The sequence below is a fragment of the Budorcas taxicolor genome, chromosome 15, assembly GCF_023091745.1.
Source record: "Budorcas taxicolor isolate Tak-1 chromosome 15, Takin1.1, whole genome shotgun sequence".
Taxonomy (NCBI): Eukaryota; Metazoa; Chordata; class Mammalia; order Artiodactyla; family Bovidae; genus Budorcas; species Budorcas taxicolor.
In genome coordinates, this window is record NC_068924.1 from 5,878,891 (window position 1) to 5,894,128 (window position 15,238).

General features: G+C 36.8%; 1 protein-coding gene across 1 annotated transcript; it reads right to left on the reverse strand.

Annotated features, from left to right (window-relative positions):
* Positions 1 to 1,994: 1,994 nt before the first annotated feature.
* On the reverse strand, positions 1,995 to 14,211 carry BIRC3 (baculoviral IAP repeat containing 3). The gene is made up of 8 exons (XM_052652893.1): positions 13,359 to 14,211; positions 13,151 to 13,250; positions 11,461 to 11,539; positions 9,533 to 9,581; positions 7,744 to 7,986; positions 2,618 to 2,872; positions 2,308 to 2,349; positions 1,995 to 2,194 (listed from the first exon to the last, which is right to left on the reverse strand). Exons 1-8 carry the CDS (start codon positions 14,209 to 14,211, stop codon positions 2,001 to 2,003), a joined length of 1,815 nt encoding a protein of 604 aa, XP_052508853.1. The 3' UTR covers positions 1,995 to 2,000.
* Positions 14,212 to 15,238: the final 1,027 nt, after the last annotated feature.

A 15,238-nucleotide genomic window follows, 5' to 3' on the forward strand; every position in this document is an offset into this window, starting at 1 on the left:
GGGAATTGTAAGGCCAGGTTGGGTGAGGGGTGAAGATGGAAGGAATCAAGTGAATGAATGAATGTCAAGCACCTAAAAACATGCTTGATGCCTGACATGGCATCTGCAAGTGAAACTACCATTATTATTATTACCTACAGTGACTAACAGGGTAATAACAAAATAATTTGGGTATGTTAGTTATGCATATACTACCAAAATGAGAAATGAACAAGACTTTCACAGTGGATATGGGAAAGTTCAAATACTAAGTGTAGCATGCAATAAGAACTAGATATAAACATAGCTGCTGTCAGAAAGGGTATATACTACCTAAATGTTTATAAGGCTGAGTTGGACCATAAAGAAGGCTGAGGGCTGAAGACTTTACGCTTTCAAACTGTAGTGCTGGAGAAGACTCTTGAGAGTCCCTTGGACTGCAAGATCAAACCAGTCCATCCTAAAGGAAATCAACTCTGAATGTTCACTGGAAGGACTGATGCTGAAGCTGAAGCTCCAATACTTTGGCGACCTGATGCAAAGACCCGATTCTTTGGAAAAGACCCTGATGCTGGGAAAGAGTGAGGGCAAGAGGAGAAGGGGGCAATGGAGCATGAGATGGTTGGATGGCATCACCAACTCAGTGGACATGAGTCTGAACAAGCTGCAGGAGACAGTGAAGAACAGGTCAGCCTGCGGTGCTGCAGTCCACAGGATCGCAAAGAGCTGCACATGACTGAGCAACTGAACACAAATCATCTAAGCAGTAATCCAACTGAATCAGCCTCGCACCCCTGCAGGACACTGTGGTTACCATGTGGCTAGCCAACTAAGTATTTGAACAAAGAGGCAAAATCAGTGGCATCACATGCAGCCGCCCAGCAACAGCCTGAAGAGATGGAATCTCCCCTCTTACTTGGTTCCTAAGCTTTCTCTCTATGGAACTCTAGCAGCCATTTAGAACTAGTTTAGATGACTGGCTTTTTTTGTTTGTCTCTCCAGACTATTCCCAATTACAGCTTCACTTCTGGTTTTAAAGCCCTAAAAACTCTACAGGAAACAAAGGCTAGAGAATTATGAATTGGACATGCTGAGTACCAAAAAGTAATGCAAAGGAGGAAATCTTTCTGCACTGGCAGAGCAGAACAAATTGACTTACAAGCTGTTCATTCCAAACACTGCTAACCAGGGTACTTTTCAAATCCCAGAATTAATACCAAAGTGGTGAGAATAAAACTAGGGGCCTTTCCCGATAGCAGGACAGGCATGAGACTTCCTGAATGAATCAACAGACAAATGAATAAACAAATTTAATGGGAGGATATTTGATTTTAACTCAGACATCCTATAAAATCCTATAGATTAAAGCCAGCTGTGGTTGACTGTTGTGCTCTACAAGTATAAATGAAGAAGCATCTTACAGAAAGGGATCTAAAGCAGAGTTCAACATTCAAAAGGTCTTAGAGAGGTACGGAAGGAGCATGGGAGTCAGTACACTATCTGATATCATAGAAATGAAGGTATCAAGAACAACAGTAATTTTGATTGCTTTATTAAAATGTTCCTCATAGAATTCTTTACAAAAACATTCCTAAAAAAGTCATTCAACAAATATCAAGACCTTCTATGTATAGGACATTGATGGAAAAAGCAAAGGAATCTGTGTTCCTGATCCTTAATACAACTCAAAAATATGTAAAATTCAGAAAGGTCAGTTCAAAAGCTTAAATTTTACATCACTTACAACTTCAATAATGCTGAAATTTTAATTTAGTATTGTGCTTATAGTGCTATCCTTATATTTTGTTCATAAGAACAAAAGTCCATCATTCCCTGCTATATAAAATATTCATGTTCATATTTTAGAGATATATTTATATAAATATATTTATATAAAACAAAATCTTCTGAGTTGCAGATAAATAAAAATATCTTTAAGAAACCAAAACACTATCAAAGTTAAAATTATAATACATTTCATCCATTAATTCTAGTCTAAGTTTAGACAGAGTTTTAGATCTTCATGAAAGAAATGTACGAACTGTACCCTTGATTGTACCTCTACAAATAGGGCATTTTCTTAGAGAAGGGGCACAGTCTTTGCAAACTACGAGATGACCACAAGGAATAAACACTATGGACACTTCTTTGTCCATACACACTTTACATGTTCTTTCTTCTTGTAGTCTCCTCAATTGTTCTTCTATTGGTAAATCTAAGAAGAGAGAAAAAGTATTAATAAAAGGCAATTTGCTGCTTCTCCTCCAATGAAAAGCCAAGAAAATAAAAAACAATGTTTTCTTCTGGTTTAAATTATTAATATTTTACCTGAAACATTTTCTGTAGGAATGTATTTTATGTCTTGTTGCACTAAGGGAGCAAAAGCAAAAGCATTACTATTACAAATAAGGTTAACAATATTTAGTCACAGAATATGTATTTTTAAACTAACAGTTTGGACTCTGCCCAAACACTATAAATAATTTTCAAAATGTCAAGGCAATGAAAGCCTTCTATCTTTTTGTACAATTACTAGCTTACAAATTAGGTTAAATTATTTTCAGTAATCACAAATTATTAATACGAGCATATTTTCAATTGACCTAGAAAGTTTCAAAAGTAATTTTTCAGCACTCACCAAATAAACGCTTGTATAACATGGGATCAGTTTCTTGTAGAGAGTTTTTGAATACGGTGGCTGCAAAATTTCCTTTCACTAAAATAGCATCAATCAGTTCTCTTGCTTGTAAAGATGTTTGTGTTTTCTGTTTAATAACATCATGTTCTTGTTCACTAATCACCCTGGCAGTTAGGAGACTATCCAGAATTGGAAGCACAGAAGTCAAATGTTGAAAAAGTGCCATTCTATTCTTCCGGATTAATGACAGGTCATCTTTATAGAAAAGAACACAAACATAATCACATGCAAACTCTGCCCGCAAACTTCCTTCCACATATACACATATAATTGAATGAAAACAACCATAATTCAGTATCAGTTAGCACAGAAGTTGATGGCTAGCTTGGCAGTACCAAAGTAGAAAATAACTCTATTGATAATAAGAACTAATGCTGAGCACTGTGGTAGGCACTTCATATGTATTAACTCATTTCATCTTTACAACAGCCCAGCTCAGTCAGTAAAGAATCTGCCTGCAATGCATGAGACCCTGGTTTGATTCCTGGGTCGGGAAGATCTGCTGGAGAAGGGATAAGCTACCCACTCCAGTATTCTTGGGCTTCTCTTGTGGCTCAGCCAGTAAAGAATCCGCTTGCAATGCAGGAGACCTGTAATCGATCCCTGGCTTGGGAAGATCCCCTGGAGAAGGGAATGGACACCCACTCCAGTATTCTGGCCTGAAGAATTCCATGGACTATATGGAATTTCCATGGAGCTGCAAAGAGTCGGGCATGACTGAGCGACTTTCACTTTGACTAGTGTCCTTATTGGAGAAGGCAGTGGCACACCACTCTAGTACTCTTGCCTGGAAAATCCCATGGACAGAGGAGCCTGGTAGGCTGCAGTCCATGGGGTCACTAAGAGTCGGACACGATTGAGCGACTTCACTTTCACTTTTCACTTTCATGCATTGGAGAAGAAAATGGCAACCCGCTCCAGTGTTCTCGCCTGGAGAATCCCAGGGACGGGGGAGCCTGGTGGGCTGCCGTCTATGGGGTCGCACCGAGTCGGACACGACTGAAGCGACTTAGCAGCAACAGCACCAATGTCCTTATTTAGTGGATAAGAAAACAGAGGCACAATGAGGTAAATAAATTGCTAGAGTATATAAAACTAGGCAATTTGGTGTCATAATCTCTGCTTTCAACAATTCTGCAATACTGCTAATCTTTAACCTAAATAAACCTTAGAGCCTAATGAAATTGAAATTTCAATCCAATCTAGTCCAAGTGGTAAAGGCAAAATCAAGAGAATTAAAATGACAGATTTTTTTCTTAAATTATCAGTAACCCATAAAACTTAAAATTCCATTTAATTATTATTTCCCCAAATTATACATGGTATCATCATTAGCTCAATATTTTATAACAATGGGGAAAAGGCACTAACAACATTTTGAAAAAGAAATCCTACTTGTCAAACCTTCCTGTGCTATAGGATCACTATATTCTCCTTAAAAATCTAGATTTTGTATCTACTAGTAAAATATTTTATACTTGAAACTCTGCAATTGCATTATCTTTATGGAATATGACTTATGAATCTAGGTTTGTTAATTATCATATAGTTTTACCATGATCCATTAAGCTTTACTATAAAATAAAAAGAGAAATTGAGTTGTCTAAAGAAGGATTATTTGAGTGGAGATGATTGATAGATTTTAGAAACTCTGACTCTATCAAATAGGACACGTAAATAAAACCATTTAACAAGGAACATCATTTAACTAGTGCCTAGTCAGATGGTCCAGGCTCAAGATACACATTTTGAAGAGGATTGAAGCTCTGAAAATAAATGAGAAAACGAACAGAAGCGTGTTTGGGTAAAAAGTCAATGTTCCACACATACCTGCTGAACAAATGAACAATCAAGGCTCAGTAATTTAAAGAGCAGTTGGAACAAAGAAATTTGAAGTAGATTACAGCAGAGGGATGGAAGAATCAGAATTTACTATATTGTTAAGTAATTTATTATTAAGAAGTAGTGATATATTAGAAAATTAAAATATAATTTTATATTGAATTATATTCATTTTAAAGTTTATTTTTCTAATTACATTTTACTTAAACTAATAAGTTCTCTGAAATTCTTAAGATTTCCAGAATTAGACTGCTACTGACTGAGGAAAATAGTCTCACTTCAAAGTCATAGGCTATATTATAGCTTATAAGAAAGTAAAGACTTGAATATACCTTTTATTCTTTTATTCTGGAAAAAAATATCCTAAGTTGCCTCTTTAAGTGCACATTTGTAAAGAAATCACCCACCTACCATTCTCGGAAACTAGAAATTAATTAGTAACACAAATGTAAGAATTTTCACTGTCATTTAAAAAATATTTCTTGGGCACAGACTGTGCAGACACATGAAAGTTATACCGTTCGTTGACTTGGAGTTATCTCTGGAAATTGTTGATTTTGTTTTTTAAGAAAAATAAGCATTTTATAGCTGGATGGCTTTAGTCTTCATAGAGTTTTTAAACAGTTGTGGAGATGAGTGTTCTCTTCTTTGAGCAGTTGTCCACTGACAACCAGTGGCAAGAATGTGACAACTACAGGAAGGACATGCGGTCTTATCTTCCCTTTAAAATGAAAAAGAACTTGGCAAAGCTGGGCAAACTTGGACTATACTACTGCTGTACTGCTGACATGTACAACTGAATAAGTAAGTCACACTTTGGTAAACAGAGGATGCTGTATCACCATGATACAGCATGGTATGTCTGTCTGGGTTGGCCAGGGGTAGATTTACCCAGGAATGGAGTGGACAATCTCACAGTCAACTATCCTGGGAGGAAAGAGGTCTCAGATGGCCATGAACCAGGGCAGGGGTGCAAACCTTTCTCATTCTGGGCTTTGTGGGTATTTGTGGGACTCCTGACAAATCTGTACACAGGTCAAGAAGCAACAGTTAGAACTGGACATGGAACAACAGATTGGATCCAAACTGGGAAAGGAGTACATCAAGGCTGTAAATTGTCACCCTGCTTATTTAACTTATATGCAGAGTAAATCATGAGAAATGCTGGGCTGGAGGAAGCATAAGCTGGAATCAAGACTGCCAGGAGAAATATCAATAACCTCAGATATGCAGATGACACCACCCTTATGGCAGAAAGTGAAGAGGAACTCAAAAGCCTCTTGATGAAACTGAAAGAGGAGAGTGGAAAAGTTAGCTTAAAGCTCAACATTCAGAAAACTAAGATCATGACATCTGGTCCCATCACTTCATGGCAAATAGATGAGGAAACAATAGAAACAGTGACAGACTTGATTTTGGGGATCTCTAAAATCACTGCAGATGGTGATTGCAGTCATGAAATTAAAAGACACTTGCTCCTTATAAGAAAAGCTATGACCAACCTAGCCAGCATATTAAAAAGCTGACATTACTTTGCCAACAAAGGTCCGTCTAGTCAAACCTAGGGTTTTTCCAGTCGTCATGTATGGATGTGAGAGTTGGATTATAAAGAAAGCTGAGCACCGAAGAATTGATGCTTTTGAACTGTGGTGTTGGAGAAGACTCTTGAGAGTCCCTTGGACAGCAGGGAGATCCAACGAGTCCATCCTAAAGGAAATCAGTCCTGAATATTCACTGGAAGGACTGATGCTGAAGCTGAAACTCCAATCCTTTGGCCACCTGATGCGAAGGACTCATTTGAAAGGACCCTGATGCTGGGAAAGATTGAAGGTGGGAGAAGGGGACGACAGAGGAAGAGATGGGTGGATGGCATCACTGACTCAATGGAATTGAGTTTGAGTAAGCTCTGGAAGTTGGTGATGAACAGGGAAGCCTGGCATGCTGCAGTCCATGGGGTCGCAAAGAATCAGACATGACTGAGTGACTGAATGAACTGAACTGAGCCTTGCTTGGGACTTTCCTAGTCATTTGTGTAAACTGGTCAGAGCTACACAGAGATCAATCAGGAGCTAGGCAGAGAGATTCATGAGGATGGGTTTAGGGGCACCAAAAGAGCATACATACAGTTATAGCTATAAACTGCCATGTGTGATATAATGTCCTTCCATGATCCCTAAATCTTCGGTAAGAGCTTAAGAGTTGTATTCTGTTTTCAGCTGTGTTGAAAGGACTCTTGGATCTGGTCCATGCTTGAGAAAGAGTGGCCAAGGAGGGATCAACATTTCTCTTTGTCCAGGCCAAAGTGATGATGGAAGCAGAGCAACCAGATGAGAATGAACATGCTGAGAGGAGAGTTTTTTGAAGAGCAACAGAGCAGAGCTAACAAGAAGACATGGCTAGCATGGAAGGTCACAGGCTACTTGTCTTGAGAGAATGTTTAACAGTATTCCAGCACTCTTTTAAATAACAGAAAGACACTTCAAAGGGGAACTCAGATCTTGTGTGGGCAAATAGGAAACTTAATGATAACTTGCATATTACTTTACAGTCACAGGTTGAGAAACACTGTTATGCTACTATTAATAGTTGTCCCTGATCCCACCCCAATTTACAGTGAAGAGGACAGAGTAACTAGTCTGGGATAAAAAATGTGCCATGGGCTTCCCTGGTGGTCCAGTGGTTAAGAATCCATCTTGCAATGCAGAGGACACTGGTTCAATCCCTGGTCTGGGAAGACTGAACGTGCCAAGAAGCAATTAAGCCTGTACACCACAACAACTAAGCATGCGCTCTAAAGCTTGAGAGCTGCAACTGCTGAAGCTCGAGTGCCAGAGTCCGTGCTCCACAACTGGAGAAGGCATTGCAATGAGAAGCCGGGCACCACAACTAGAGAAAGCCCACGTGCAGCAAGGAAGACCCAGTGCAGCCAAAAATTTTTAAAAAAACAAAACATTCTTTTTAATGTGCCATGAATAATTATATACACAATCAATTATTCAGAGTAAAAACAGAAATTAAGCAAAGGCAGGAAAATTTGCTTTCACTCAATATATACAATTTCAATTTACTAATAAGCAATCAAATATAGTTTACTGTGAAGAAAGTTTTCAGAATTCAAACGTAGAAGACTGAACATAAAATCCAATTGGATTAATGAGTATATTTTCAATAAGATATACAGTGGCATCCTTATGGAAATAGAGACTGTAAATAAATATGTGTACCTGATTCTTTTTCCTCAGTTGCTCTTTCTTTCTCCTCTTCCCTTATTTCATCTTCTGCATTAAGTAAATCTAATACAAGATCACTGATGGTTTTATAATTCTCTCCAGTCATTAGGATTTTACTCTGAACTGTCTGCTTTACCAGCCTTCTACTAAAGCCCATTTCCAAAGCAGCTTTAACCACAGGTGTATTCATCATGACTGAATCTTCTGAATGGTTTTCTCCAGGTCCAAAATGAATAACTATATGAAATAAGGAATTTAACACATTATGAGAGAGTCTGTATATTTTCTAAATTGTGATTTATTACAATATCAAAAATATAAGGCCCAGAAAATATGCAGGTACTATTTTTGTACTACCTTTCGTAAATTTAAAATAATGATATACATGTTCAGTCACTAAAATAGGAACACAGAACGTTGTATTCAGATACAAAATATGCATTATCTAGCACAACTATAAGTGGGAGAAAGAAATAGAATGTTGGTGCTGGTGGATCATCCCAACCAGCATTGAGATTCCTTTTTCCCCAAGTTGAATGAACACATGAGCTTTCTAAATTAAATATGTTTTATATAATTTTGAAATAGGCCAACTGTCATCACTCATCTCTATTACTGCAGTGGCCTTCTACAACACTGTTCTTGTCTATTTTATTCTCAATATTGTAATCAGAATGACTTTTTAAAAACACAAATCTGAATTTCCATAAATTCCATCAATTCCTTTGCCTTTAAGGTAACATTCAATTGTGCCTTATAAGATCTTACGCAATCTGGACCCTAACCCCTTCAGCCTCACTACTTGCCACTTACTCAATTGTCTTCTACCCCAGAAGTCACAAACTGACAGCTGCTGGTTCAAATTCTGCCTATTGTGCTGACTACTGTTAAGCCAGCCTGCTTCATTGATTCACCTGTTCACAAATCCTACTTCTATCCATACAGAAGTTTGTTCAGTTCTTCTAATATGCCTGTTCTCCTCTGTCACTTATGTCTTTCACGTGCTGTTCTCTCTGCCGAGAATATTCTTTTCTTCCATTTGTTATTTGGTTAACTTTTACTCTTCTGTTTGCTTCTGTGCTAAGACAATACTTCTTCTGGAAAGGCTTTTCTGATTCTCCAAGTCTGGGCTAATGTCCCATATGTGCTCTCCGAGCCCACTTTATTTTCTGCACCATTATCCTATCTGTGCATTTTCCTGTATCTTTTAGACTAGCAGCTCATGAGAATAGGTGTTACATTTATTCTGTTCTTTGTTTCTCAGAATAGCAGAAGCGCAACAAATACTTATTGAATTTAACACTAGATAATGGAGAAGGGCTTATTCAAATATTGGCTCTATCACCTTTTAAGTTAAGGTGATAGGTTACTTAACCTCTCTGAGCCTCCAAGTCCTTACTGAAAAAAATGGGAATATTATTTTCTACTTTCTCCATTTCATAGAAATAATATGTATGCAATCTAATGTCATAGCGCATCTGTTCCCACACTGGTCTGAAAACTGGATGTATGCAGTTTGTTAAAACTAGAGACAGTCAAGCCCCACTTTTAGATACTATGATTCAGTTCAACAGGGTTAAAGTGAGACTAGAAATCTATATTTTTTGGAGTTCCTCAGGCAATTATGATATGCACTAAGGTTTGAAAAATATCAAGTGTATCTAAAAATTCATTGTAAATTATAAATAATAACATAAATGTATATTATGTAATTATCAGCTTTCAATCGTAACAGTAGCAAATGATTCTAATATATAAATGTAGCAATTATTAGTATACATACTTGGTGACTCTGCATTTTCATCTTCTGGATTGTTTGAAGTAGATAACAGCTACAAAAAAATGTACATAAATTAAAATGTAAATTTTATCTTATTCATTGCAATAAAAATTAATCAAGAGACCTGTTCAATTTATTGCAAACTGACTTGTTTATTGGCAACATGTTTTTTTATGTCAAAAGTAGAATTTTATTTACATTCAACAGCAATTCTGTAGGCCATAAACTAGTAAGACTTTCTTCACATGTGTGTATGTATTAACAAATAAAACTCATTTTCATTAAGGCACAAAAAGGGTTATACCTTTTCAGTGATCTATAAGACAATCATTGTTTGCCTATTATCCCAAGGATCTTCCATTTTCTGGGTGTTTCTTTGGGATAAGCTGGATCTAACATTAATTCCATTGACCATGGCTAGGAAGTGTTTGACCCTCAAGCTGTTCTATAAGTTCTTATTTGCTTTTCTGGGAAGATTGGAAAGAGCAATACAATTATCTTCCTCAAATCCTTTTAAGAAAAATTTATACAGTATAGCTCATCATCATGGTGACATAGAGTATAACTTAACTGCTACTACCTAGTCAATTGTTTTCCTCAAGTAGTTCAATTTATCACAACTTTATTATAGAGTAATATTCAGAAACATAAATATTATTTTTCAGAAGGCTTCTAATTTTGCATCTGCTATCATCCAAAGAATAGCACTCTCTACTATTTATTGACTATGCCAAAGCCTTTGACTGTGTGGATCACAATAAACTGTAGAAAATTCTGAAGGAGATGGGAATATCAGACCACCTGGCCTGCCTCTTGAGAAATGTGTATGCAGGTCAGGAAGCAACAGTTAGAACTGGACACAGAACAACAGACTGGCTCCAAATTGGGAAAGGAGTACGTCAAGGCTGCATATTGTCACCCTGCTTATTTAACTTATATGCAGAGTACATCATGAGAAGCGCTGAGCTGGAGGAAGCACAAGCTGGAATCAAGATTGCCAGGAGAAATATCAATAACCTCAGATATGCAGATAACACCACCCTTATGGCAGAAAGTGAATAAGAACTGAAGATGAAAGTGAAAGAGGAGAGTGAAAAAGTTGAGTTAAAGCTCAACATTCAGAAAACTAAGATTATGGCATCCGGTCCCATCACTTCATGGCAAATAGATGGTGAAACAGTGGAAATAGTGACAGACTTTATTTTTCTGGGCTCCAAAATCACTGCAGATGGTGACTGCAGTCATGAAATTAAAAGACGCTTACTCCTTGGAAGGAAAGTTATGACCAACCTAGACAGCATATTAAAAAGCAAAGACATCACTTTGTCAACAAAGGTCAGTCTAGTCAAGGCTATGGTTTTTCCAGTAGTCATGTATGGATGTGAGAGTTGGACTATAAAGAAAGCTGAGCATCGCAGAATTGATGCTTTCGAACTGTGGTGCTGGAGAAGACTCTTGAGAGTTCCCTGGACTGCAAGGATATCCAACCAGTCCATCCTAAAGGAGATCAGTCCTGGGTGTTCATTGGAAGGACTGATGTTGAGGCTGAAACTCCAATGCTTTGGCCACCTGATGCGAAGAGCTGACTCATTTGAAAAGACCCTGATCTGGGAAAGATTGAGGGCAGGAGGAGAAGGGAACAACAGAGGATGAGATGGTTGGATGGCATCACCGACTCAGTGGACATGGGTTTGGGTAAACTCCGGGAGTTGGTGATGGACTGGGAGGCCTGGTATGCTGTGGTTCATGGGGTCGCAAAGAGTTGGACACGACTGAGCAACTGAACTGAACTGAGCACTCTCTAAGATCATGCTGGGTGTTGAAAAAAGAAAGTATATTTTTAAAGTGATTCTTGTCTTTTCACTAAAATTTACTCTCTGTAATTATCAGAAAGTCAATTGAACAAATGATTTTAAAAAACTGTCCCTTACCTGTTCAAGTAGATGAGGGTAACTGGCTTGAACTCGACTAATGAACTCTTGTCCTTTAATTTGTATTAAGTATTCACATCTAAAATGTAAACAAAATTAAATCTGGTTATTTATATTTAAACAAATTTAAATCTGGTTATTTTAATCTGGCCATTTGTAGCCTGGTAAATATTTCAAATGAACATAAGCATAATTATAACTACTTGACTATTCATTTAGCATATAGGAAGTTGTAAGAGATGCTGCAGTCAAAAGCAAGATATCATCAAGAGGAAGGCTGTAATTGGTAATCAGCCAAGGCTGAGGCAGGCAGAGGTCATGAGGCTCTCAAGTCTACTGAGAAAAGCAAGGGGTCTCCACTCCAAGTTCCCAGCTGCTCTCTTTAACTGTTCTAAGATTCCTAAAAACACTCTGAACACTAATAACAAGGAGACAAGGTAGAAAGTTCCCTAATAAATGATACTGTTCATACATAAGGTATGTATGTATGTATGTTTAAAAGCTGAAAATACACAAAGAGAAAGAATTAGGAAGATGAGCACATTTTCTAGTACGTCAGACATTTACAAGTTTGGCAGTTCCTAGATAATATATATCCACTGTCAAATTTAAGAACAAAATTCAAAGCAAAATTATCAGTTCTTTATATACTCACAAAATTACCACAATAGAAAGCTAGCACCATTTTTAAAAAATGTCTATGTTTTTTAAAGGTATTCTTTTTAATCTTCATAATTTTTGAAATCTGAAATATTTGGGGAGTGCAAAGATGTTATAAGGGAAGACCAGTATTAAAACATATAATGTAAACATTTAGTAATCAACATTAACAGATATTAGGAGTGTTGACCATGAAAAATATAATTAAAGGCTATCTGATTTTAATTTAAAAAGGAATGAAAAGAAGCATGGAATAATCGAAAGACATGACAGCAAAATGCTATGCAGTGACCAAAACAGATGAAATGGATCTATAATTACCCTGATGACTCTGTTTCATATTGCAATCAGCCTGGTACTTCTGATCTCCTTCATCCATCTCTTTTTTTCTTTTTATCCAAAGCACTTATTATATTCCAACATGCTATATAACTTATTTATTAAGCTTGTATTAATTGTGTGATCGGTCCTGCTATAAGTTTAGCATATGAGACCAGGAGTTTTGATTTTGTTCAACCAACTATATTAAACATCTACAACAATGCCTGGTAATAGGTAATTAATATTATTGAGTGTTGAATAAATGGAAATATGTTCAAGACATAATGTTGACTGAAAAGTTTCAAAATAGTACATATTTCTAATTTATATAAAATTTTATACATTTGAGATGTCTCTGGAGGGATGTTCATGAAAATGGTTAACTGTGGTCATCTTTAGGTAGTGAGATTTCTTGACATTTAAATTTTTTCTCTCTGTACTTTCCTATAATGTGTGACTTGGGTTCATAATGAGCATGTTATTTTAATATATACATATTTATATTAATTACACACACAAAGAAATCCTGAACTATTTATCTTAAGTTTCCACCAAAACTTTTTAAGCAGTTATTTTTCTAAGTAAGCCTCCCTAAATTTATTCACAAATGTATTTTTGAAACAAAGGCAGACTAAAGTAACAGTTGATTAAGTTACACACATAAAACTCATCTTACACACATGTGCATAGAAAATCTCAAAACAATTACCGTGGAAACCACTTGGCATGTTCCATCCATGGATCATCTCCAGATTCCCAACACCTCAGTCCACCATCACAGCAAAAGCATTTCACATCATCACTGTGACCTAAAATTAATTTTGGACCAAAACTTATGAATCCATATAATTTTACCACTAAAATGTATAAGATAAACATGTTGAATATTTTTTTAATTAACAGATTAAGCTTCTTACCCACATAATAAAAACCTGCACTTGCAAGCTGCTCAGGATGAACTGGAACACTAGAGGGCCAGCTGCAGAACGTTTTAATGCGGGCTGCATATGTCTGCATGCTCAGATTAGAAGCAGTGTACCTTGAAGTGCCTTGGAGCTGATTTCCTAAAAACGGACAGCTGGGGAAATGTCTCAGGTGTTCTGACATAGCATCATCCTTCGGTTCCCAATTGCTCAATGTTCCACCACAGGCAAAGCAAGCCACTCTGTCTCCAGGTCCTATGTAGTAAAAGCCTGCTTTTGCCAGGTCTGTTGGTGACAGAAAAGTCAACGGCCACATCTGGAAGGTAAGTAATCTGGCTTTTTCAGTATTCATTGCACAAGGGTAGGAACTTATCCTCAAGGCAGAAAAATCTTGATTTGGTCCAGAGTTTAAAAGATTTGATGGAAAGCTTGAATAAGAGCCACTGAAGTAGCCACTGTTTTCCAAACTGGGAAGTAGTGAATGCGTGGAATTTGTTAATGAAGAAGGAAAAGTAGGCTGAGAAGAGGCTCCTGAAACGTTAATTGAATTTAGATTTTGAACAAAGCTACAGCTAGGATACAACTTTTTATGCTTCTCAATAGGACTGTCTCCTTGTTTCCAGTTATCCAGCATCAGTCCACAACAGAAGCATTTGACCTTGTCATTCACACCAGTGTAATAAAAACCAGCACGAGCAAGACTCCTTTCTGAGACAGGAACACCGGCAGGGAAAGCTGAATATGTTGACATTCGGTAGAGCTCACATGAAAAGTCATACTTCAGTTCAAACATGTTGGCACTCTTCATCAAATTTGATAAGAATACACTATTTTCTACTATGTTCATAATGAAATGGATGGGGAGGAAAAGGGACTAGTCTTTCTCTGGGGAGGTAGTTTTGTGCATGACTTTTGATTTTTAGTCACTTTAGTACCAGGCTGAACACTTAGAACAGGAAATCTTTCTTTTTTTTTCTTCTATGAATTTAGGATTACAGCATGGCAAGATTCTAAATCCTATACTGATACATTTTAAGGGACAATTATGTACAACTTGCACCTCTGCATACTCTTGATATATACAATGTAAACATGATGCTACACAGTACCTTGTGATGAAAATTAAAACCTTCATAAAAATGTACAATGCATTAGGTCATCAAGATGCCATTTTGTGTCAGGTGTCTCCACAAGAAGGTCACCCTCTCCACTAGTATGCTTCAGTGACATTAAAGTCAGCCTGAAGATAAAATGTCTCACATAGTTTGTTCTGGAAGAAAGCTATGCTGCATAAGTGTCCCATATACACAAAAATATTCAAACTATACTTATTCTGCTTTTTTTAAATTGTGAAATTTTGGAGCCAAGGGAAAGAAAGTGTAAAACCTACCTAAGAATGGATTATTATATTTCACTGATTCTAAGGTGCATGTTTCAATATCTCTATTATGGAGAGGTATCTTACAATCAATGGCATATCACATTTTAATTAACAGGATTTTTATTTCTAGGAGGTACATAAAATAATGGCATGCTTTACAAATGATGACATCTTATATTCAATGAAATATAGTATATCCTAAATCTTGCTCAAATTAATTAATTTTTCTTCCTACAACCATTTTAATAGGGAGAAGAAAACAATCCAAAATTTTCTTCCAGATGAAGAACTTCAGTAGTAACAGAATTGGCTCACAGATCTTAAGACCTGGTTTCAAGATTTAATTACTTCCATAGATAGGTACCTGACTGCTAAGTCATAGTGATGCCTCTAGATCTTAGCAAATTAAACATTCCATTTCAAATAAACTATCAGAGATGAGTATATTTGCTCATTTGATCTCTTAGGCTCAGCTGCATGCTGTTGAAAGCCA

Coding starts and splice junctions, on each gene's coding strand:
- BIRC3 (XM_052652893.1), bottom strand. CDS start 14,211: ATGAACATAGTAGAAAATAGTGTATTCTTATCAAATTTGATGAAGAGT. Junction 2,350..2,617: donor GTTATACAAGCGTTTATTTG/GTGAGTGCTGAA, acceptor TTGCTCCCTTAG/TGCAACAAGACATAAAATAC. Junction 2,195..2,307: donor TCCTACAGAAAATGTTTCAG/GTAAAATATTAA, acceptor CTCTCTTCTTAG/ATTTACCAATAGAAGAACAA.